This window comes from Cnephaeus nilssonii (genome assembly GCF_951640355.1).
Source record: "Cnephaeus nilssonii genome assembly, chromosome: 2".
NCBI classification, from domain to species: Eukaryota; Metazoa; Chordata; class Mammalia; order Chiroptera; family Vespertilionidae; genus Cnephaeus; species Cnephaeus nilssonii.
In genome coordinates, this window is record NC_137073.1 from 49042954 (window position 1) to 49067734 (window position 24781).

The 24781-nt window shown below is 39.1% G+C and overlaps 1 protein-coding gene across 1 annotated transcript in view; it reads left to right on the top strand.

Annotated features, from left to right (window-relative positions):
• MCC (MCC regulator of WNT signaling pathway) overlaps positions 1 to 24781 on the top strand; it is a 378683-nt gene that overhangs the window by 41325 nt on the left and 312577 nt on the right. The window contains exon 2 of the mRNA XM_079784445.1: positions 18987 to 19234. Within this exon, the coding sequence (XP_079640571.1) occupies positions 18987 to 19234 (248 nt within the window). The remainder of the gene's footprint in view (positions 1 to 18986; positions 19235 to 24781) is intronic.

The window sequence follows — 24781 nt, forward strand, 5'->3', positions numbered from 1 at the left end:
ATAAAGTCACTTCAAACCCTGAATTAATAGATACTGAACCATTACTCCAAAGGGAAATATGGGGGTAGGTACCTGTGAGCCTCATCGACTAATCAATCCATAACCTTGTGTTATGTGTGTTTCTGTTTAAAGAAACCTTATTTAATACACTTTATTGATTTGTTAACATTGAACTCATGGCCAATAGCACTGTAACTCATGCCTGAATGAAGCTTATCCACACGGATTTTCTTCATAAGGTGCATGACAACCTTCTTGTACTTAGAACACTAGACCCATTTCAGTATTGCAGGCAATTAAACAGCAAAATCACCAACAAATCAGCAGTCAGGTCTTTCCAACCCAAAAGTAAGAAAAACATGCCACTACATAGACTTCGAGAAGGATACTTGTTTGCAGTGTGAGAGCTGAAACAAAAAGGCAGCGTCACTCTGTTCAACCTCAGTTGGTAGCATGAACATCAGGAGACTCAAATTTTTCACCACTTTGAGCATGTTCACAAATGACTGTGAAAGCATCATGAGTATTGATTTGGGGGTTAGAAATGAGTATAGGGAGTAGGCAAGCTCAAAAATACAGAATCTGAAAAAAAAACCACAGAATCTGTAAATGAGGATCGAATATAGTTTTATTCCTTTTTTTCTTTTTAGGGTGATTTCAGGAAGGATTGAAGGGAAACAGGTAAGGTAAATGAGCCTCTGGCAGCTTCTTGACATGTCAAATTCTTCCAGCTCAGTCTGCCTCTTCCACCTCATGTATCCCACTGGGCTCATCCAGGTCTGCCACAAGCAGGGCCATGCCTGGCCATGCCACTACACACTGATGGTAATATATAGGTTTTTCATATATCCTGTAATCAGTCGGTGTGCTGGAGCTGGCTCATACTGGCTCACAAAAGCCAATTTTCAGGAATTTTGTGAAGCCAACTTAAACATTACCATTATTAAAAATTTAAAGCACATAAACTTACAATTAAATTATATTAACAACAAAGGTAATAAATACTCAAAATGCATCCTACATAATAAAAGGGTAATATGCAAATTGTCCCCTCGACCGGGAGTTCGACCTGAGTTCTACCAAGGGGCAGGGCTGGCCCGCCAACCACCTAGGGCCCCTCCCCCCAGCAGGCCCTGCCCCCAATCGGCCTCCCACACCCCAATCCAAGGTGGAGCCAGCCAACCTCCCACGTCCCCTCCCCCAGATAGCCTGGCCTGATCGGCCCCAATTGGGGCAGGCCGGCTGTACCCCACCCATGCACAAATTTGTGCACCAGGCCTCTAGTTGCTTTATAATTAGCTATGCTTAAGGTTATTTATATCTCTTGTATATCATGGGATGCTACTGTACATCTCTTCTAAGCCCACAGACAGTGACATGGCAGTGAGAATTTGACATTGGCAGTGACTGGAGTATTTATACAATGGAAATCAGCAAATTCTCCAAATCTGGCCATTGTTAATTCACTAGCACACCCCATAGCCTGAAAATTACATGGAATTGCATAAAAATAGAAATTAACTAACAAAGGCAATGGGCAAAGGAGCCGGTAGCAAGATAGTAGAAGATATTCCTTAGCTGTTTGAATGTTTATTAAGCAGAAATAAAGAAGAAATGAAATGAAGAGTGGTAGGACAGGGTCACAGAAAAAGAATCTGGGCCATTTTTACAATATATACAAAGCATCTGGCCCAGCTAAATTAAAGGATCTTGTACATATCAGCTTGAAAAACTGAAGCCTCTGTAGTTGGCAGATAGGGATTAAAATTTATTGGTGCATAATTAGAATCATACTGCCTAAGAAACGATATGTGTGAATAAGAGATGTTATTCTCTAACCAGTTAATATTGTTGTGACATTAAAGAGTTGGGTTTTCCCTGAGCAATAGCACTAGGGCAGTTTGTTGAAGTGTTCCAGGAAATTCCAGGAGGAAAAAAAATCATGTTTAAAATTCTTATACAAAATTTCTACCAGTTGTAGATATTTCTGAAGTTCAAGAGACTGTCTTCTACTGTAAAGTCAGTAAGTATTTTTAGAAAATGTAAATGTGTTAGATTTAACGTGAGTGCTTAGAATCTTTGATTCCAAAGAGCAAAAAAGAGCTAATTGACTGATATATCCTGGAAAGGAACCTGGGGGAGGGGGGGGGTAGGAGGAATCATTGTAGGAAGTAAAAATAGAGACCAGTTATGCTGCTGTTCTCCCTGGTTATCACTGTCATGAAGAGACGGCTTATATTTTTAAAATAGAATAATCCCTCCCGCTTCATATGCACAGGCTCATCGGTGTGCAGTGGAAGGCACACCCACCTCTGGGCCCACTATCATACTGATTCCTAGTTTTCGTTCCAAACTCTGGTTTTGGGACCTTGTAGTACACTAGTAATGTCTCTGAGGGAAGAATTGCTGTCAGGTTTATATATTGAAGTTTACTTCACAGAGGTGATCCTTGTGTGAACTGTTATCCCTTAAAGTAAATTGAAAGATTTCATAAAGTTGCTCAAGAGATAAGGCAAAAGTATTTCTCCTGAGTTGTTTGGTATAATCTTCATATAATAGAAATTTTATAAGTAGTCTTATCCGATTTATTTTTTTCCCTCTTCTTTATTTTAATTGTTACTAGTTTGTGTTTAACTTGTCTTTGGTGCTGTTGTTGCATCTGCTTTTTTCTTCCATACACAACATAAAGTCATTCTTCTAAATTACATCGCCTAATCTTAAATATGGGTAATCTTTGGAGCAATCAGTGATTTCATTTCTTTTTTAAAAATCAATATATCATTCATATAACATATAATTTACCATTTTAAAGTGTAAAACTCAGTGGTTTTTAATATATTCACTATGTTGTGCCACCATCACTGCTATCTCATTTCAGGACATTTTCATCACCCCCACAAAGAAACTCCATACCTATCAGAAGGTATGTTTTGGTTCTCATGGGTGTATACCTACAGTGGATGTGCTAGGTCAGTGGTCGGCAAACTCATTAGTCAACAGAGCCAAATATCAACAGTACAACGATTGAAATTTCTTTTGAGAGCCGAAAACCGACTTCTGCGCATGGGCCACGAAGTTTCAATCGCACTGTATGTGTGCGCCCGCCCGTGGTATTTTGTGGAAGAGCCACACTCAAGTGGCCAAAGAGCCGCATGTGGCTTGTGAGCCACAGTTTGACAACCACTGTGCTAGGTCATGTGGTAACTCTATGCTTAACTTTTTGAGAAACCACCAAAGTGTTTTCTAGTGAATTCATTTTTGTTAGTCACTTACCCTTATGTCCTTCATTGTTCAGTTCTCCTACAAATATTCATCCTTCTCTGGTTGGTTGTGTGATGTTCTGTGAGAAATGTGAATAGGAGGCAAAATGTTCAATCTTTGTAATGAGGTGCTACTTGAAGTAGCATGCAAAATAGCTGCTTTTTGTTTTGTTCTGTTTTCTGCAACTTGTCAGGAAATATTTATTTCAAGACCCTCATAGTCCCAGAATTGTGGTATGCAGGTTAACTTGTGGTTTCCATGTCTGTTCTGCCTTCAGCTTGATAAATGGCCACATTCTTGTATTCATGTTCTTGATGATGATGATGATGGTGATGATGTTATCGCAATTTGTTAGGTGCATTCCTAGTGCAAGGCACCATGCTAAGAGGTTTACATGTTACATAATTTAATCCTCACAATACACTTCTGAAATGGATCTTTTAAATCCTTTTTCACTTGTCCAGACCAAGATTTATTTATTTTTTCTAAGTATGTTTTTATTGATTTCAGAGAGAGGAAGGGAGCGGGAGAGTTAGAAACATTAGTGATGAGAGAGAATCATCACTCGGTTGCCTCTTGCAAGCCTCCTACTAGGGATCAAGCCCGCAACCCAAGTATGTGCCCTGACCAGAATGGAACCATGACCTCCTTGTTCATGGGTTGACGCTCAACCACTGAGCCACATTGGCTGGGCCAAACCAAGGTTTTAATCAGTGAAGACATTCCACATTGCTGAAGGTTGACAGGTCAGCAGGAAGCTGTCTACTCAAGTGTGGTTCTACTGGACAAACCTGGTGTTTGAAAACCAAGATCATGCCTATATTTAAAAAAAAAAAAAAAAAGGCTAAAAGAAGACCTTAGACAAAACCACCACATAGTTTCAAATTCTACACCTAAAAAATATATATGGGGGGTGGGGGGTGGGGTATGACCACAAAAGCAGCATGCAATAATCTTCTAAGCTATTTAATATTTAAGTGTAATCTATAATAATAAAAGCATAATATGCTAATTATACTGGACGTCCTTCTGGACAACCTTCCAGATGAAGCCGGGGCTTCAAGGGAAGCCCAGGTCCCAGGTGCCTGCCGGTGGCCAGAGGGGAGCCCAGGTCCCTGGTGCCTGCCGGTGGCCAGAGGGGAGCCCAGGTCCCAGGTGCCTGCCGGTGGCCGGAGGGAAACCCAGGTTCCGGGTGATGGAGGGAAGCCAGTGCCGGCAGCTAGGGGAAGGAAGGCCTACTCTTGCACGAATTTCGTGCATCAGGCCTCTAGTATTTGTTATAAGTTGTCACAACTTATAATATACTAGCGTTCCCGTTGGAAGATTAGTATAATGATGAACAAAATAGGAACAGAGGCATGGATACATTTCTTATTTCACTTTAGTGTGACATTTAATGTTGTCCCATATGCATTATAAACCTAGAAAAATGATGATTGGCTTTTAGATTCCCAAGATAAAAAGTTCTTCCTCTCCAGATTTATCATGGTCCTAGCTTTTCAAATGTGGGAACTGTTTTGTGCCTCAATAGATTTCCCTTGCTGCATTTGTTGCCAAGGGAAATCACTGATTGCTTAGGCAACAGTGGTATAAGCCGTAACGGCATTTTCCTAAATGAAAGCATGGCCACTGGTAGCACAGTCACACACACATTTTTGAAATATTGTAGGTTTTCCAAAAATGCTCCTTGATTTCAGTAGTTTTAGAAATGTATATTTTATGCAAGAACATGAAAAGATGATCCATAAGATAAGAAATAGAAATGGCCAATATTTAAATAAAAAGCTGTTCAACCTCTAGTTGTCAAAATATTTAAACTAAAATGAAATGTAAATATTTATTTAGTCAGTTGGTTAGTTATTATGGAACAAGTATATGCACATGGTACATATTCTAGAATACAAAATCTAGAATACAAAATAATGTACAATTATGCAATAAAAAGTATAATTCTCTCCTCCTATGCTCTACTCCAGCCACTCCATTCTCCTTCCCAAAGGCAACTACCATTACCATTTTTTTATGGACCACTTTAATGGCTATCTATGAACATGGGAATGTGTATACATATACACTTACACATGTATTTAATATATATGTGTATATATAAAACACATACATCCTACCTAATAATAGACAAATATGCAAATTGACCGCACCTTCGCTACGCCCAAGCCATGCCCGCCAGTCAAGCCACGCCCACCAGCCAATCAGGACAAGTATGCAAATTACACCAACCAAGATGGTGGCTAATTTGCATATCAAGATAGCGTAGAAAGAAGCCAAGAGCTGCAGAAGGGAGCAAAGCTGCGGAGAAGCAAGCAAGCCGGGGGGAGGAGAAGGGAGGAGTGGAGGTGGGGCCAGGGGAGAAGGAAGGAGAGCAGGCGGGCTGGCGGAGAAGGCGGGGCGGGGGAGAAGGAAGGAGCAGAGATGGGGCAGGGTAGAGTGCAGCAGGAAACCCTATTGCAGGATTTTTCCTGCAACGGGAACGCTAGTATATAATACTATGCACAATATTATATACTTGCTTTTCCCCCTGTAAGTTATTCTTGTAAATTTTTTCATATCAACACATATATAGCTGCCTAGTACTTTATCCCCCTAACATTTTTTAAACAAAAATTTTCAAACATATTGAAAAGTTGGGGCCTTATTCTTTTCAACATATGCATAACATTTCATTATGTAGATATACCATAGTGCTTTTACTAGTCCCCTATTAAAAATATTTCAATTATTTACTATCATTTGCCTTTATGAAATAACACTGCAATAAAATCCTTATACATAGGTTATTTGGCCTATGTGGGAATATACCTATTGCATCAAATCTATAATGTTAAATATGTTAAAAGTCATTTATTCAGGTGACATTTACTAAGAGCCTGCTATGTGTGAGCCTCTGATCTACATGTTGGGGAGGGAGATAGACCAATAAATATTCCTGTCCTCACATCTGATATACAAATTGTCATGAATATCGGAATGGGGTAGGAATGAGTAAGTAGGACATGATTCTTGTTTTTCTTTAAAACTGAAAACTGCCAAATCTCAATTGGTAAGAATTATCCTAACGATTTAGATTTCATGATAAATTTTCATTCTCTCTAAGGACTTACTTTAAGAAGGTTTGGAAATGACAATCAGAGCACAGGTTTAGAAATGTCTTTTCTAGTTAGCCACATTCCTGACAAGTACAAATACACGTTCTTCCCTCTCGGATGCAGAAGAGAAGGATAACTACAGGGTCATGCAATTGGCATCCCAATCCCTGTTTTACTCCTGGGCCTTCCTGGGCTTCTAGTCCCATCTGAAGCCACCAGAGGACCCTAACGGATCCAGGTCCCGAACTCCTTAACATTTCCTAACTGTGAGCTTCGAACTTCTGTTTAAGCTGTGAAAACTTTCATTCAAAACTTTCATAAAATCTGAATCTGTAGCCTAATGTGTAAAAAAAGACAAGCAGGGTGGGGATGCTGTATGTGACCTGCCCTCAAGACAGCGCCCTTTCATCTTCTGTCTCCTGCTCCCTTGCTCTCTTCGGGCCTGAGGAGCAGTTTGAAAGCCACTGCCCCTCAGAGAACTTGAGGTTGTTTGCTAGGATTACTAGTATTTGAGGAGTTTGTATCAATATACATTCATTTGTTTTCCTGTGCTCCCCTCTCCCAACCTCGCCTCCTGAGCTGGAAAGAGCATCGGCCGGGGAGCTAGGAGACGTAAGCTCTAGTCCTAGCTCTGCCTTGAACTAGTCACTAGTTTGGTAATCTATAAACTGAGGGGGTTTGACCAGATGAAGGTAGAGATGGCAGCCCTCAGATTCTTTAGCCTGCAGGAGATGTTTGGCTGAGTGAATAACTGAATGATGTGGAATGTATCGAATATGTGGGCCCTACTGAAGGGGAGGCACTGGGCTCACCACATTCTGTCATTATCCTGAATAAAAAATGACCCCTGCAGAGGCGGCTATAGAAATCGAAAGAGGTTCACTAACAAAGTCACACATGTAGAAAATAGCACAGGCAGGATTTCAGAAAAATTGGGACACAGTCAGGCAACACTATACATATGAAATTTGTATCTCTGCATCTAAAGAATGCTTTCCACTTTGCCCACTGTCATAATATACCTACACTCAGCTTCCCCTTAAAATATTTTATTTTTAAACATTTCCTGTAGGTCCTTTGAGATCAAGTAGGTTTTGGACTAAATCTCAGTTCACCTTCTTTATAGCTAGCAAGTTACTCAACCTGCCTGGTCTTTAGTCTCCACTTCAAAAAGAGGATAATAATATCGTCTTTGCATGTTTATCATAAGGATTATGTCAAGTTCTGAGCACAAAGTATGTGCTCAATAAATAATAATTATATTAACTTATTCTGGGGTTATAATCACTGTAGATACACTTTTGTATTCTGCCTTTCACTCTTGAACAGTTTATTATAAGCATTTCTTATGTTGCCCAGGTTCTCCATCTGTCTTCACTAAGTGGATAAATAGTATTTACTCAACCATTCTGCTATGATTGATATTTAGGTCCTATTGCTTATTTTATCATAGAGGAATGGACATAGATTTGAAAAGTCAGACATGTCTGAGTTAAAAATTTCTAAATCTACCTCTATTTGGTTTGGGTTTAGTAAATTTCTGATAATAATAATAATACTTATTTTGCAGCATTGTTCTGAGAATTAAATAAGACAAGCAACAGCTATTAAACTTGTAACACTTTGCCAGGCACATCATATATTATCAAGACATGCATGGGAAAGGCTCAAGGTCTGGGACCTTTAAGGCAGACCTAATGATGACTTTGGCTCCCATCTCTGGAAGCTCTTCTTGTGGATCAATGCACACCTCACTGAGATTCTCTGCATGCAGACCTCTGCTTGAACCTGCTGGTGGAATAGCAGTGACACACACATCTCCATGTAAGATGCATGGCTGCAATCTTAAAAGTACTCTTTAGTTATTTATTTTTTATTTACTTTCCTGTGAGTAAAAATTATTTTTCTTTCTTTTTTTTAAATTCAAAACCCCTAAGTATTATTTTTTATCTTATTAACCATTCATCTTAAAATAATTTCAGACTTATAGAAAGTGGCAAAGTGGCACAAAGAATTCCCTTATAACCCACCTTCCCCAATGTTTACATCTTAACCATAGAGCAATAAGTATAATAACCAACATAGAAAATGAACACTACACAATACCATCAACTAAATTATAGACCTTATTTAAATATCACCATGTCCCACTAAGGTCCATTTTTTGGTCCAGGATCCAATGCAAGATTTCACACTCTATTTAGTTGTCATGTCGTTTTAAAATGTATTATTTATTTATTTTTAATGTTTTATTGATTTCAGTTAAACTTTAATTCATATTGGAATTTTATGCATGCAATTCTCTATTTAAAATTTTTTCAATTACAGTTGACATTCATTATTATTTTATATTGTTTTCAGGTATACAGCATAGTGATTAGACATGTATATAGTTCACAAAATGATCCCCCAATAAAGTAACAATTTTTTAAAAAAATCTTATTCTGAATGAATAGTCAGCTATATTTTTAGACTGACTTGAAAAAATGTGGTTGAATTATGCTTTCACTAGTGGGTCCAGATAATAGACTACAAGCAAGATTGCAGAGAATTCTTTTTATTGCTGGTTCAGAGGAGAGGGCAGAGGACCACAACAGAGGTGCAGCTTGAAGAAACTCTGCATAGCATTTACATAGGCAAGAGTTTATTATGTCACAACAGAATGTGTCTGATCTGGGTCATTTTAGAAATTCTCCAGTGTTATAAATGAATTTGTGACTGTCTTGATTTATTAAAATCAGATATCCACATGCAAGATGATCTTAAGGTAGCAACTCCTTTCCTTCAGCTGGAAGGAAATAAAACAGCATACAGCTGGATTCTAAGATGTAAATTGCAGGGAATCTCTGTCTGTAATTAAGAAAATACTGTTTGTGTTTAATTTTACCATGATTTTTCAGGATGAACAAATTGTACATTAGACAGGGAAGGCAAGAAGTAAGGCTTTTAACAAGTGTAAATTTATTTCCTGGTTGTAATTTCTAAAATGAACCTATGAATTTTTAATTATTACATCGATTTGGAGTAATTAGCCCTTGAATTGTCTAGCTTTTGAGACATACTTATTTAGAGGAGGATGGACCATGGAGAGCATTTTGATTTTCTGAATCATCAAGGGGAAAATTATGCCCTTTACTGAAAATTATACAGTGGTTTTCCCTTCCCCGGAGCCCCCACAGTCCTTCCTGTACCACCAGCTTTGGTGTTCACTAATCATGGTCTTGTTACATTAAAAAAAATATGTAGACACTAGAGGCCCGGTGCACAAAATTTGTGCACGGGGGTGTGTGTCCCTCAGCCCAACCTGCACCCTCTCCAATCTGGGACCCCTCGGGGGATGTCTGACTGCCGGGCCTAAACAGGCAGTTGGACATCCCTTTCACAATCCAGGACTGCTGACTCCCAACTGCTGGCCTGCCTGCATAATTGCCCCTAACCTCTTCTGCCTGCCAGCATGATCACCCCCTAACCACTCCCCTGCCAGCCTGATCAACGCCTAACTGCTCCCCTGCCGGCCTGATTGTCCCCAACTGCCCTCCCCTGACAGCCTGGTCACCCCCAAATGCCCTCCCCTGCATATTCCCTCTTTATTAGATAGGGTTTTTTCTTTAACATATTGGACAGCCCTAACTGGTTTGGCTCAGTGGATGGAGCAATAGCCTACAGACTCAAGGGTCCCAGGTTCGATTCCAGTCAAGGCCATGTACCTTGGATGAGGGCACATACCCAGTGGGGAGTGTGCAGAAGGCAGCTGATCAATATTTCTCTCTCATAGATGTTTCTAGCTCTCTATTCCTTTCCCTTACTCTCTGTAAAAAAATCAATAAAATATATATATAAAAAATAAACATTTAAGATTCCTCCATATCTGCCTGGCTGGTGTGACTCAGTGACTGAGACCCCAGGCTGGGGCTGGGACGGGATCGCTCCATGGGGCCACAGGCCCCTCCCAGGCTGGGGCTGGGACGGGATCACTCTGTGGGGCCGCACACCCCTCCCAGGCTGAGACCCCAGGCTGGGGCTGGGATGGGATCGCTCCGTGGGGCTGTGGGCCCCTCCCAGGCTGAGACCCCAGGCTGGGGCTGGGATGGGATCGCTCCTTGGGGCCGCACACCCCTCCCAGGCTGAGACCCCAGGCTGGGGCTGGGACGGGATCGCTCCATGGGGAGTGAATTTGTTTTTGTTTTTTATAAAGGGTCAGGAGGGCATCTGGGCAGCATTCTGCCAGGCCGCTTACTCTGTCGGGACTCCGGCAGGGTTTAGAGGACTGGGCGCCACCATCTTGTGGCTATGGGGGCCGCCAATTTGTTGCGGAGTGACGGTTAATTTGCATATTACTCTTTTATTTGATAGGATAGGCTAGATACTCGAAATCGTAATATTATTGACAATCTTTTGGTTTCACAAAAAACACAACCTATTTTGTATGACTCTTTTCCTTAAAAATCACCTTGCCTGGTAGATTTTGAGCACTTTTTTATCTTTACAAAGTTTGGAGAAGGAAAAGAATTCAAATTCTATGTAATTACCAAGTCATTAAATCCTTTTTGAATGTCTTATATACTGATGCCTATTTATGTAAGTCACCTACATAAGATTAACTAAGGAGTTTTGGACAATTGAAGGCCAAGTGTGAATTGCAAGCTACTAAAAAATCTCGACAAGATAATAACTGGAATAACCTGTGAGCTGATACAATGTAAGGAGGCATATGGCTTTCCTCTTGGCGGGGCTCCCGATGCCAAAGCTAAACTCCATGGCTAACTTTTCTCTAACACGGTTTTTTAGATACCAGGATTCTGATTGCCACTGGAGATAAGGCATGTAGCTTTTGTTCAAATGCCTTATGTGTTTACATGATCAAAATTCGCAATGTGCCAAAAAGGGTAGATGGCAGAGTAAGTTTCTGTCCTGTTCCTGTCCTCCAGATACAGTCCCCTCCCAGAGGCAGCCCCGGTAACCGTTCGTTAGCCATCCTTCCAGAGATTATCTGTGTACATCAAGTACATTTGGACACATATTCTATCTCTTCTTTTATACATCTGCTCACACAACATATACACTGATCTGCAACTACCCTTTTTAAGTTAACCCATTTTTGGAGATTGTGCCACCATTTTATAGAGCTGCCTCATTCTTTTTAAAGGCTGTTTTATATTCATTGCATTGTATAGATGAACCATAACCTCACTGGTGGATATTTAGATGACTTCTAATCTTTTGCTAATACAAACAGTGCTGCATTGAATAACCCTAAATATTAATTGATTTGCACACATCAGCATATTTCTAGAAATGGAACTTCTGGGTCAAATGGTCTGTGCAATTTTTATTTTGACAAATATTGCCTAACTGCAGAAGATGGTTTACAGGTTATACTCCGACCAGCAGGGTTTGAGAGTGGCATGCGCTTTTAAATCCTAGACCTGGCCTTTGTTACTGAAGGGTGTGTTTTTCTGAACTTGGCCAGAGTTCAGAGCCTCTGGGCTCACTTTGTTACATGGGTGACGTTCTGCCTGTGATCAGGACTCAGTTTCCAACACTTCGTGCCACTATTTTCCTTCCCAGCCATTTGAGGGCCTTGCTTACAGCATCAATAGGCTTTTTTATATATGTGTTTCCTCATAGCCAAGGGCATTGAAGGAGGTGCTGATGTTTCAGTCCCTGGGTTTTGGCGATGTGGAAGCATTGATTTGAAAGTCAACAGACTGGTAGGAGGGAGTCTTCCACCCTTAAATAAACAAACTGAAGTTTTGACCTTTAAAGCTGAATGTTGGGGGTGTCATATAGCTATCACTTCACCACTGAGCCACTCTCTGCTAAGCCAACATCACACTGTCACTGTGGGCCTGGCTTCCCGCCAGCTCTCCCTCTGGGGCCTGCAGCCCTCTCGCTCTGCCGCTTCCTCTTGTCCCTCACCTTCAGTTCCCTACTTATCCAAACAACCTTTTATGACTCCTGTTGGAACTTTACCACCTCTCCCTAAACTAATATAATAATACAACAGGTCCAGGCACAAACCAGAGCTCCCTTTGATTTTTCCACCTATAGATCTTCCTCCCTGGGCTTTCTATTTTATAGTATGGGCTATAGTTTATATTCTAAACTTCTAAAATATTAAGATCCCTTTTTGTTCAATTATGCAGAGTACCTCGCTCACAGTGCTCACTTATATATACAACTAGAGGCCCAGTGCAGGAATTCCTGCGCGAGTGGGATTCCTTGGCCTGGCCAGTGATCTGAGCCGATCGGGGCCGATGGGGGCCAGCCGGCTTGGGGGAGGGACCGTGGGAGGTTGGCTGGTCATGGAAGGTTGGCTATGGGAGTGCATTGACCATCAGGGGGCAGCTCCTGTATTGAGCATCTGCCCCCTTGTGGTCAGTGTGCATCATAGCGTCTGGTCAACCAAGCGCTTCATCATTCAGTCATTTGGTCGCTTAGGCTTTTATATATATAGATATTGTGTTTCATTGAGGGATTTTTTTCAAGGATTTAATTTTAACTTCATTTTAATTTAAATATATTTTAAGGCAGGTGCATTGCTCTAAAAATTGTTGCCTTCACTTGTTTTCACAGTATGACATGTTTGATATCCCCATGTAACACTTGAGGAAATGAGACACAATGACAAAATTTCTGGCCTCAGACTGCTGCATCTATTGGGATTTAATCTTTCCCTTCTCATTTCTGTGATCAGACTATAAGGCTTCATCTACCTTTCATGTTATGATATTTTAATTAGACTCTGAGAAACTGAGTGGCATAGAGAGAAAATTATTCATGAAAAGAACATTGCGTTTTTTTATTCTTCAAAGAAAGGTGTACCAGTAAATAGCATTTCCTCCCATATTATTTTTCCTTTAGTGCCATGTTCTAAAACTAAAGTACTTTGAAAGATATTTAGAAGAAGTTTATATAATGGCTTTGCACTTAGGAAAAATTCTCTGTGTGCTGAATATTTTTAAATGCTGGTGGAGAGTATAAAAATAATAAAATGGGGGGAAATTTGCAAGCGTCACAGTGTCAGCCTCTGAGAGAGGTTTGAGTTTCTGTCCAGGCCAAAGGAAAACCCAAGGAGCCAGAATAAATATTGAGAATATCTCTGCTTTTGAGCAGATATGAATGGAGATTAAGGTCAGACATATAAATCCAAATGACTTGTGAAGCAAGAAGAACTGAGAGGGGTGTTAAATGAGAGAGAGAATGAAACCAAGGCACAGAGTTGAAAAGAATGGGGATAGGCAAGAGACTTCCAGGGTGGCTGGGCCTGGAGGCTCCTAGTGGCAGGCTCTGTGAGCAGGCCACTTCCATTTCCCAGGCCAGAGATCAAGTGCACAGGTGGAGCCTAGCATAAAAAAGGTGTTATCATCGGTTATTCAGTTGAAGAGCACTTGATGAAAAATTTTGCTTTATCTCCTACTTCCACCTTTAGCTACTCCTCTTTGACAATGGAAAAAGTAAATGGAATTACAAGTTTATCATTCACTGCAGGTTGTGAGTCTTATATATGTTAAATACCTGGTGTAATATAAAACTTTTTGCCTTGATGTGAAAATTTGGGTGCATTCATCTTTTTATAATAATAGCGTTATCTGTAATTTTCCCATAAAAGTATGACCTAAAATTACCTGAAAGGTTAACTATTCTCTAAGTTTGTTAAAATACACTTAGAAATAAATTTTTACAAAGTGGCATCCTTTCCAAACATTTTTATTGCCCCCAAACTGGTATCTAGTAGCCTTTTCCAAGTATCCTCTCTTTCTGCATCTTCCACATGTGACTGCCTTGGACATATTTTTTGGAACTGGGGTCAATTACTTAGCCTTAGTGGGGTTTTGGAGGGACATTTATATATTAAGAACAACTTAACCATCAGTCATACTGACTGTTATTGCTAGTATATTCAATTAGTAAGGATTTACTGAATGCTCTCTGCAACGTTCTATGTCTGGGGTTATGAGAGGTGCCCTTTGTTCATTCATTTAGCCACCAACCTATTTAAGTACCTGCTATGAATTAAGCATGGTGCCAGGAACTTGGGACAGGTTCCCTCTTATAAGGAGCTGATAGAGCCTATATAGTATCTTATCTAATAATAGACAAATATGCAAATTGACCGCACCTTCGCTATGCACGAGCCATGCCCACCAGCCAAGCCACGCCCACCAACCAATCAGGACGAATATGCAAATTACCCCAACAAAGATGGCGGCTAATTTGCATATCAAGACAGCGTAGAAAGAAGCCAAGAGCTGCAGAAGGGAGCAAAGCTGCGGAGAAGCAAGCAAGCCAGGGGGAGGAGAAGGGAGGAGTGGAGGCGGGGCCGGGGGAGAAGGAAGGAGAGTGGGCTGGCGGAGAAGGCGAGGCGGGGGAGAAGGGAGGAGCGGAGGCGGGGCCGGGGGAGAAGGGAAAAGCAGGTGGGCTGGCGGAGAAGGCGGGCCGGGGGAGAAGGGAGGAGCGGAGGCGGGGCCAGGGGAGAAGGAAGGAGAGTGGGCTGGCGGAGAAGGGAGAAAAGCAGGGGGGCTGGTGGAGAACGCAGGGCGGGGGGACAAGGGAGGAGAGCAGGCAGGGCGGGGTAGAGTGCAGCAGGAAACCCTATTGCAGGATTTTTTCTGCAACGGGAACGCTAGTCTCTATATATAAAAGCCTAAGCGATCGTTCGACCATCTGACTGGTAGCTATGATACGCACTGACCACCAGGGGGCAGACGCTCAACGCAAGAGCTGCTGAGCTGTGGTGACTTGGCAGCTGCGGTTCTCAGGTGACACACCCGGAACCAGAGAGGAGGGAGCCCAATTCCGGGGTGCATCACCCAAGAACTGCCCTCTCGCAATCCGGGAACCCTCGGGGGATAACAGAGAGCCGGTTTTGGCCTGATCCCTGCAGGCCAGGCTGAGGGACCCCACCCAGTGCACAAACCCATGCACCGGGCCTCTAGTGGAGATAATATCTCTTAAAGTTATTATGAGGATTAAGTGAAATAATATTTCTAAAGCACTTAGCACAGCCCCTGAAACATCAGTGCTCTGATTATTTTTCCCTAGGAATGGCAGAGGCTGCTTTTGAGAAGTATTTACAAATCACTGTGAGGATAGGCTGAATCTTGCTTAATATAGAATGTTAATTTACTCATTTAAAAAAATAATAATCCATGGGTCAAATACATTAAAACATTTTCTTCCACTGAAATATTAATAGGAAAGTCCAAATGGAGAGATTGCCAAAAGAATAAAGAGTAAGAATATTAGGAAACAGTTATAAAATAGAAGAGCTTTTAAAGAATATGTAAAAGTAATATTGTACTTGTTTGCAGATGATTTCTTCTTGAATGTTTGCTTTTAGTCACTCTTGACATTTCACCTGGAGAAGGGGAAGCCATCACGTCAGTGACTGATCTTGGCTATTCATTACTTCAGTGAATTCTCAGGAAGTTCGGGCTAAACATCCGAAAGAATTAATATTACAATAACTCAAATCCAAGAAGACAAAGCTAGTGCTTCCTCTAGGAAACAGGCACATTCTTCCCCTATCCCCTGAATCTGATAAATCAACCAGAATTTTTTCGTCCTCAGGTAGTGTATTGGATATGAATTTAAATCTGATCAGATTTACTTAACCTAAAAAGTAGGCATTTTTGTGTGTGTGCCCTATGGATGGAAATGAACCCAATATTAGAAAATCAGGTTCAAAGAAAACTAACAGATTTATGATACAACGGCTTTTCTATATTTGGAGGGAAATGCCTCCAGTTTTGTAATTCCAGTATTACCTAGAAGTAATAACTGACATTTGTAACAATTTCCTTGCTTGACTGATTCTATTCCCTGAAGCTTTCTGAGGATGCTGCACTCGATTTTATTTTCCCAGTTCTATTCAGTAGGACTTTCTGCAATGATAGAACTGTTCTGTCTCTGCGCTGTGCAGTGTGGTGGCCATCAGCCATATGTTGCTACTGAGCATTCAAAATGTGGCCATTGGCCTGAAACTAATACAAGATTGTACATCAACTGTAATTTAAAAATAAAAATAAAATTTTTAATGTGGACATTGAGCTAGTGCAACTGAGGAATGAGTTTTCAATTGTACTTAATTTTAATTAATTTAAATGTGAACTTAAATAGCCACCTGTGTGTGTATTTTGGCAGTGAAATTCAAAAATGTGAATATTAATTCACAAGAGTTAAAATGGGTTCCCACATAGACAATATTGAGGAAGTTGGTAACCGGAAATTCTGGTTTTACAATGGAATATCTTAATAATCTATTAGGTGTGAGATTTCAAAAAGAATCCTCTAATATAAATTAGATGACTTAAAACATTCCTTCTTTACATCTTGACTTTTGTTTCGTCCTTGCTATTTTTTCTGTATATGTTACAAGTTGATAACAGTGCTCAAAAGCAGTTTTCAGATACAAGCATTATGCCAAAAGCTTTATTATTTCTATTTCTAGTAGTATATTTTATGAGGAAAAGAGATGTGGGAGAGAGAATGAGAATGAACTCCTAGACTCAACTTTGAGCTAGTCTCAAACATTTATTACTTTGGCTCACCTAGTGTGTTAAAACCATAGTGAAGGATCCTAGCTGATTTCACTTAATTTTTTAAGATGCCTGTTATATGGCATTTTGCTTGTTTAGATAATGTCATCGATTAATTTTCTCTTTTTTTCATGGCTTATTATGTTCTCATCCCATGTGTTTACAGACCACAACTAAATAATCATATAATAGCTATTAATTACCGAGTACTTCATATATGCTAGGAATTATGTTCACTGCTATACATGTTAAGACATTTATCCTCAGAACAACCCTATGAGAGAGGTCCTATTATTAGCCTCATTCTTAAAACATAAAAAAAAGACTTAGTAATTTATGAAAGTAGTGTAGTATGTTGTAGAAAGTTGCAAAAATACAGATAGGCAAAAATAAGAATGTAAACACCATATTCCTACCATTCAGTAAATATTAGTGTTAACATCTTTTTATGTGAACCTCTGGAATTCATAAAACTTCTTTATCTTTCATCAAGCTTAATTTTTAGACTATTATCTAAAAATATAACAAAAACATTCTTATTTTAGAATGTAAAATCTGAACATCAACCCCTTCTTTCTGTGTGCGTTCATACTTTAGCAATTCTAATCTTCCCTAAATTTTGGATGAATCCAGCTGAATATCAGACAAGTTGTAGTCAGACATGGGCAAAAACAACAACATAGAAATGTATTTTTTAATTGTGTATCAGTTAGCTGCTGCTGGGGAACAATCACAACATTTTATTGGCATAAGCAATAAGATTTTATTCCTGATTACACATCTTGGGGTCAGCTAGAGTGGCTCTTCTTAGGCTACAGGTCAACAGGTCAGTCAAGGTGGCTCATTTTGGGGCTCAAGCTATGGGTTAATAGCTACCATGATTTGGTCCTCTCATAATGATGGCAGAATCAGGGGGGTTGGCAAGCCCAACTATGTAAACACATATCTGCTAAAATCCCAAGGGTCAAAGCAAGTTAGATGTCAATTCTAAAGTTAAGGGGTGGGAGGGACACACCTACCATGAGTGTCCTTGGCCCTCGCCCAAGACAAGGGTATGGATGTATGGCACTACCACAGAGGAATGATTGGACTTTGGTGGTATGTTGAGACAGGAGCACTAACTTTATTAGTGACCATGGACTAGTTTCAAATGTCTCTTCCAGATCTTAAATTCATAATATTTGACCTTTATTAAGACTTACCATTGAAAAAATATGAACAAAATGTTTCCCCAAAGAGTTCAGTGAGAGAGAGAAAAAAAACCAACAAGACTTATGTGGCAGGTTCCAATGATGTCCTCCAGATATATGTTCTTGGACAACATAGTGTTTTGTTGTTCCTTTTTTACTCTTTTAATTTATTTTTTAAATTAGAGGACCTCTAGGCTGGATATACCACTTAGTCAAACCATAGACTTCATCAATCCCTCTTGTCTAGGATCTACCTACTTCACACATTTACATTATGTCCCAAGACACTTGGGATTTGATCCCTGCACTAAGTCTAAGGGCTTGCTAATTGCTTATGGGAACGTGAAAAATAGTAAAAGAAAATCAGGAAAAACCAGAGGCAGTCGAGCACTGAGTCATGAAAGTCCAGATTAAATAATATTTTAAAGAAGCACTAAAATTAACTGATTGGTCCAGAAAGCTGAAAACCGATCTTGTTAAAATCTTTGTTCTTACAACTTGACTAGATTTAAAACTCTGCCAAGAGTAGAAACAATGTCTTTTCTATGTTCTGAAACTTTATCTTACAGTAGGATTACAGTGCTACACTCTACAGGTGCTCCGTCAATTTCAAAAGGGTGAAAAGGAGGGAAGGGTGTGGAAACAGGAAGAATAAAAGAGAACAAAGGATTTAAAGTTGCCTCACTCTTCCAAATAATAATAGAGTTCTTGTCTAGAATAACTCAGGTGAAACAGATCATTTTGCACACTTACCACTTTTCTAGAAGCAACGAGAAGGTTAGAAATAGGTTTAGTCTGGGTGAATAGACTCAAGAAACTTTTTTTTTTTTCATTCACCACTTCAAATGTCTCTCCTAAACAACATTTCTTCGGTTCAACCCCTTTTGTAGGAATGACTTGTTGATGGTCTGTCGCCAATTGAACATGGAAGAGTCTGTGGCTGAGATCATGAACCAACTGGGCGCAGATGAAAATGGGAAGATTTCCTTTCAGGATTTTATAAGATGCCGCATGCAGCTTGTTCGAGAAATTAGGAAGGAGGAAGTGGGCCTTTCTGAGAAGTCAGACAACTCCTGTAAAAAGAAGCAACTGAGGGATAGAATTGCTTCCTGGCCCACGAGTAGTGACAACAGTTTGGGTAGGTACAACCGGGTGCTCCCCTGGCTCTGCTTCCTCGTAAATGAGAGCGACCTGCCAGCCTGCTGCCGGCTTGTCCCTCGGCTGTTCTTGGCTGCACTTCCCTGGATGAGTGCTGGCTACTTCCCCCTGTTCTGTACTGTAGAACAGCTCCTATTTTACTGCTTTTTCTTATTAATTTTTTCCCTTTTCCAAGCATAATAATGTATTCAAATAGCTCTTAGGGAAGAAGGGCAAATTGGATGGGAAAGGTGATGACTGCATTAGCAGACCTCAGAAACTATTTGGGGACTTCTTCAAAGCTTAGTGCAGTGAGGTTTTTAAAAAGCTTTCCTTTTTTATTTAATGTTTTAAATTTTTTCTGTTAGTATAGTTTTTCTGTTCATAAGTATTGTTGTTTCCTACTAATACAAGATAAGCAATTGGAAAGAAAGTTCTTAAAAATGTTAATAATTATTGAACCTAGGTGATAGGAATGTGTAGTTTATTATACACATTTCTGAGCAATCAAATAGATATCTTCTAGTATGTTTGCAATTTATCACAATAGAAAGTTTAAAAGAAAAAAAAAGAGGCATCTTAAAGGGTAGCCTGAACAAGACTAGAGGAAAGTGGCTGAATTTTCTACCTATACTTTATGGACTTTTTTCTCCCTTGACAGTGTCTCCTGAATCTCTATTTCTGGGGAAGATCTAGTGGCAAGAAGCAAACTCTATGTTGATTGTCCATCATCTGTGAATATATACTAATTAGTGTGGATAACTATGTAGTGCCCTAAACACACACACACACACACACACACACACACACACACACACACACACACATAATCCTGAGGAAGTGGACCTTTTGAGAATTCAGTCCACTGCTCCCGGCAGTGGAATAATTTAAAGGATTATTATTGAGTAATTGAAATAATAAACTGTCCTCTTATCCCCTATGCCTTACTATCTTAATGGGTTCCATTTTAGCTTCAAATCAGATGTCTGGTAATGCATGTGCTCTCAGCATAATATGTAGAAAAATTTCATTTTTAAGTGACATTTTTCTGAGTATTAAAGTAATACATGTTCATTATAGAAAATAAGGAAAAGGCAAGCAGAAGAAAATAAAAATCATCCTTAATATCTCATCACCTAGAAATAATAACTACTGCTTACATTTCTCCCTCTCTTCTCTCCTTTCTCTCTCATATATGAGTGATTTGTTTTTACTGATTTTTGACATACTTTCTATATAGCCCTTTGCATTTTCCTCATGCTTTTTAATAACATTTGAAAGCATGATTTGTAATGGTTGCATGACATAAAATGGACATTTATTAAATGAATGAATGAGTGGAGTTCTTTTTGCTAAACTATTTTCTAAGTTTTCTGCCAAGATCATAGACTTTTTATGTAGATACATAAGCACAAACACGCAAACACATATATTTTGTATATAATTGAATACCATGTAGCCATTAAAGTAATATATAAATGTGTATCAAATGTATATATAGAAGGAATACTTTTGTGGAAAAAAACACTATATGTAAAAAATTTTATTTTAATATGCAGTATATATTTATAAGTATTCTAAAAACAACAGTTTTGATTAAATTGCTGACCACACCTAATTGGTTTGACCATCTCATAAGATTGCCCCAAATAGAGAAAGGGTTAAAAACAATTCTTTTTTATCCTTTTCTATAACTATATACCCTTGGAGAAAGAAGAGGTAACTGAGAGGAGATGAATCATAAAACATGTCATGAACTGAGGAAATGCCAGTTGTTGTGAAATCTTTTACCAGTTTTTCCTGTAGTTTAGGCTTCAGAGTCAGGTTGTACATGAATCCTGGTTTTATGCCTGCATGACACTAGACAAGTTACTTGACCTCCCTGTATCTCAGTTTCCTAAGTGTGATATGAGAACAATTATTGTTATTTGGAGGACTGCAGAAGCAAATATATATTTACACATATGTAAAGCATCTATTTATATGGATTTATAAAGCATATATATGTATATATACACACACACACATATATACATATACACTGAGTGGCCAGATTATTATGATCTCTGAACGCATAATAATCTGGCCACTCAGTGTATATCCTATATAATAAAAGGCTAATATGCAAATTGTACCCTCGACTAGGAGTTTGACCAGCAGGCAGGCCGGCCTACCGCCCATGTCCCCTCCCCCTGGCCAGGCTGGCCGGACCCCACCCATGCACAAATTCATGCACCGGGCCTCTAATATAAATATATATATATATATATATATATATATATATATATATATATACACACACACACATATATATACACACACACACACTGAGTGGCCAGATTATTCTGTGTTCAGAGATCATAATAACCTGGCCACTCAGTGTATATATAAAGTATATAATAAGCACTATATATTAGTTATTATTATTATTACCACCCAGTTTTGTTTCCTGGAAATTGTCACAATTACAACTCATATATTGGAAAATAACCTCCTATTCAGTCTAATATGAATCAAATACATTTACAATTTTCATAATTAAAGATTTATGTGTTAGTCCCTCTCTTTTCTGCATTATTAATCTTTCCTTCTGACTCTATACAGACTTTAGTATCTCCCATTTTGGGGTGGGGAGTAGGAGAAGACCTCTCTTGACTTCATGTCCTTTCTAACTACTGCCTAACTTCTCTGGTGCTCTTCATAGCAAAGTTTTTTGAAGAGTTTGTCTACATTGAATATGTATCAGTCCTTACCTCTCATTCTTGCTTCAACTACGCCTCTCATCTTCAGTCATCACCACTCCACTGAACATGCCCTTATTGTCTCCATGTTGGCCAACCCAATGGTTTCCTCTTCTGTCATCTAGATCTTTGGCATTTGAATCAGCTGTACTTGATTCTCTTGGACTTCTCAACACCACATTCTCCTGAGTTTCTGGTTTCTGCCTACCATTTTGATTTCTCTCTCTCTCTCTCTCTCTCTCTCTCTCTCTCTCTCTCTCTCTTTCTCTCTCCTTCCTCTTTTCCTCCCTCCATCTTTCCCTCCCTTCTTCTCTCTGTCACTACTCTTCTCCTGTACCACTTCCAAATTTTTAGGTGCCTCGGATTATATTATCTGCCTAGATGATTTAATGTGGTCCCATGATTTTAATATTATTTTTGTGCCAATGACTCCCAAATGTATGATTTAGCCATGCCCTTTCCCATGAGCTTCAGAATCAGGTAAAATTGACACATATTTCTGGATATGCTATAGGCCTCTCAACCTTCACCACTCCCTCTCAGGTCATTCCTCTCCCAGGATCCCCATCTAGGAAATAGCACCATCCACTTGTTTGCTCAAGCCAGCAAATCCCATTGTCTCTTTTGCCAAGGTATATTCAGAATTATTCCACTTCCTTTGCTCTCCTACCACCACCTTTGTCTAAATCACCATCATAGCTTGCCTCAACTACTAAAACAGCCTATAAATGGCCCCAATTCCTCCTTTGACCCACTACAGTTCATTCTTTACCCCGCAGTCAGAGTGGTCTTTCTACGTGATGAAAACATGCTTAGGTCATTTCCATGTCTATAACGCTCTGTGGCTTCCATAGCACCTAAAATCAAGGTCAAATTGCTTATTGCAATCTGGTTCATACCCACCACTCTAAGTTGATATCATAGTGGTCCCTCTGACTCATTATGCATGCTCTAACCACCCTAGCCTTCCTGCTTTTCCTCTTAGAAAATTCAGCTGGCCTCTACTTTTTGCCCTGGCTCTTTGCTCTGGTCTACAACACTTTTCTTTCTGACTTTCTCATGGCATGATTGGTTCTTTTTTGTTATTCAGATTCAGCTTAATATCCCCTCTTTAGAGAGTCCTTTCCAAGGTAACCTCTTCTCAGTCACTCTCTCACATGCCTTTATTGCTTCATGCCACTTATTCTTATCTGACATTACATGATGTAAGTACTTAAAGACTTAAGTAATATATCTCTCTGCTCCAATACAATGAAAGTTCCACTAGACTACTAGTGACCTTGCTTGGGTACTGGTATACCCCAGCACTTAGTGCGTGGCACGTGGGGGATGCTCAGTGCATATTTGTTGAATGAATGAATGAATGAATGATCAGTGCTCCATGTTCACGCTTTGTTAGGGAGGGATACATGGAAGTTCAATGCATGGTTCCAGACACTAAGGAAGTCACCATTTAATTGTGGAGTCATAAGCACATGATAAATTAAAAAGCTTAAATTAGCATCAATGAAACTTGAGAAACCATTATGGTGCAAAAGATAAGGAGCTCTAAGAATTACTGTGAGCAGGAGTTTCAGGAAAGGGTTGATATTTTAGCTGTGACTGAAATTGTGGAGAGAGTGTTTAAAAAATGTTGTACTGTTGTGAGAAAAACTTAGGTTTAACAGTTAAGTGTCAGAAAGACTTTATTGTCAGCTCTGACATTTAACAGCACATCCACAGCAGGGAGTTAAATCAGCAGAAAAAGAAGACCCGTCAAAATATTATATGCTCGACTTGGAAGAGGAATTTCAATAGATTCTTTTTTCCCAAATGTTTTCTACAGAATACCAATTTCATGGGACAATCATAAATATTATATGAAGAAAGAATTCCTTTGTCAAATACATTGAAAACTTTGAGTTTAAACTATATTAATAGTTTTCTTTATTGTGAGACATCTCAGATGATTGTATATGTTATTGTTTCTTGTCAGTCTCCAGGAGAATAATAAAATATATAGCATTTCTCAAATTTAATTGACCATAACTTTTATTTACAAATATTTCCTTTGGCATTGAATTCTCTGTTCAAATATACACTGGGGGAAAATTAAGATATCTGAATAACTAGGTCATAATAGATTTTTATACTTATTTTACTTTTTTATTTTTAAAAAATCTTTATTGTTGAAAGTATTACATATGTTAAGTCGTCATAGAAATAATATTTTAAAATTTCAGTGTCTTCAGGTACCAGCTATATAAAACTTAAGCTATATAAAACTTAACAGTTATATCAATAACAATAATAAAAATGGTTAAAAATTACTAATATTTACTATGCACAAGGCAATTTATTAGGCATTTTACTTGTATTATAAGCTAAAACCATAAATCCTAGGTTCACCACTGAGTTTTCATGGTACTTAAACTACATTCCTGATTATTCTGAGCTTCAGGTTTTTTAATCTCTTAAAGATAGAATGGTAACCTGCATTATAGGGTAGTGGAAGGACTTAGGGAGATAGCATTTGAAAGTTCCTACACAGTTCCTATTCACATTATCTAATCCTTGCCACTACCTACCTTCTAAGTTTAGAATAAAATCTTCTCTCTCTCTCTCCCTCTCTCTCTCTCTCTCTCCTATATATATATATGTCACTGAGGCTCAGAAAACTTAAGTCACTTGCTCTAAACCACAGAGCTACTAAGGAGTTGAAACCACTAAGAAATAGCTTATTGAAATAGATGATTCTTTGAGTCCCCTGCAATTTTTACTTAGAAAAAACGTTCTTGATTATCAAGACACAAACTAAAAAGAACACT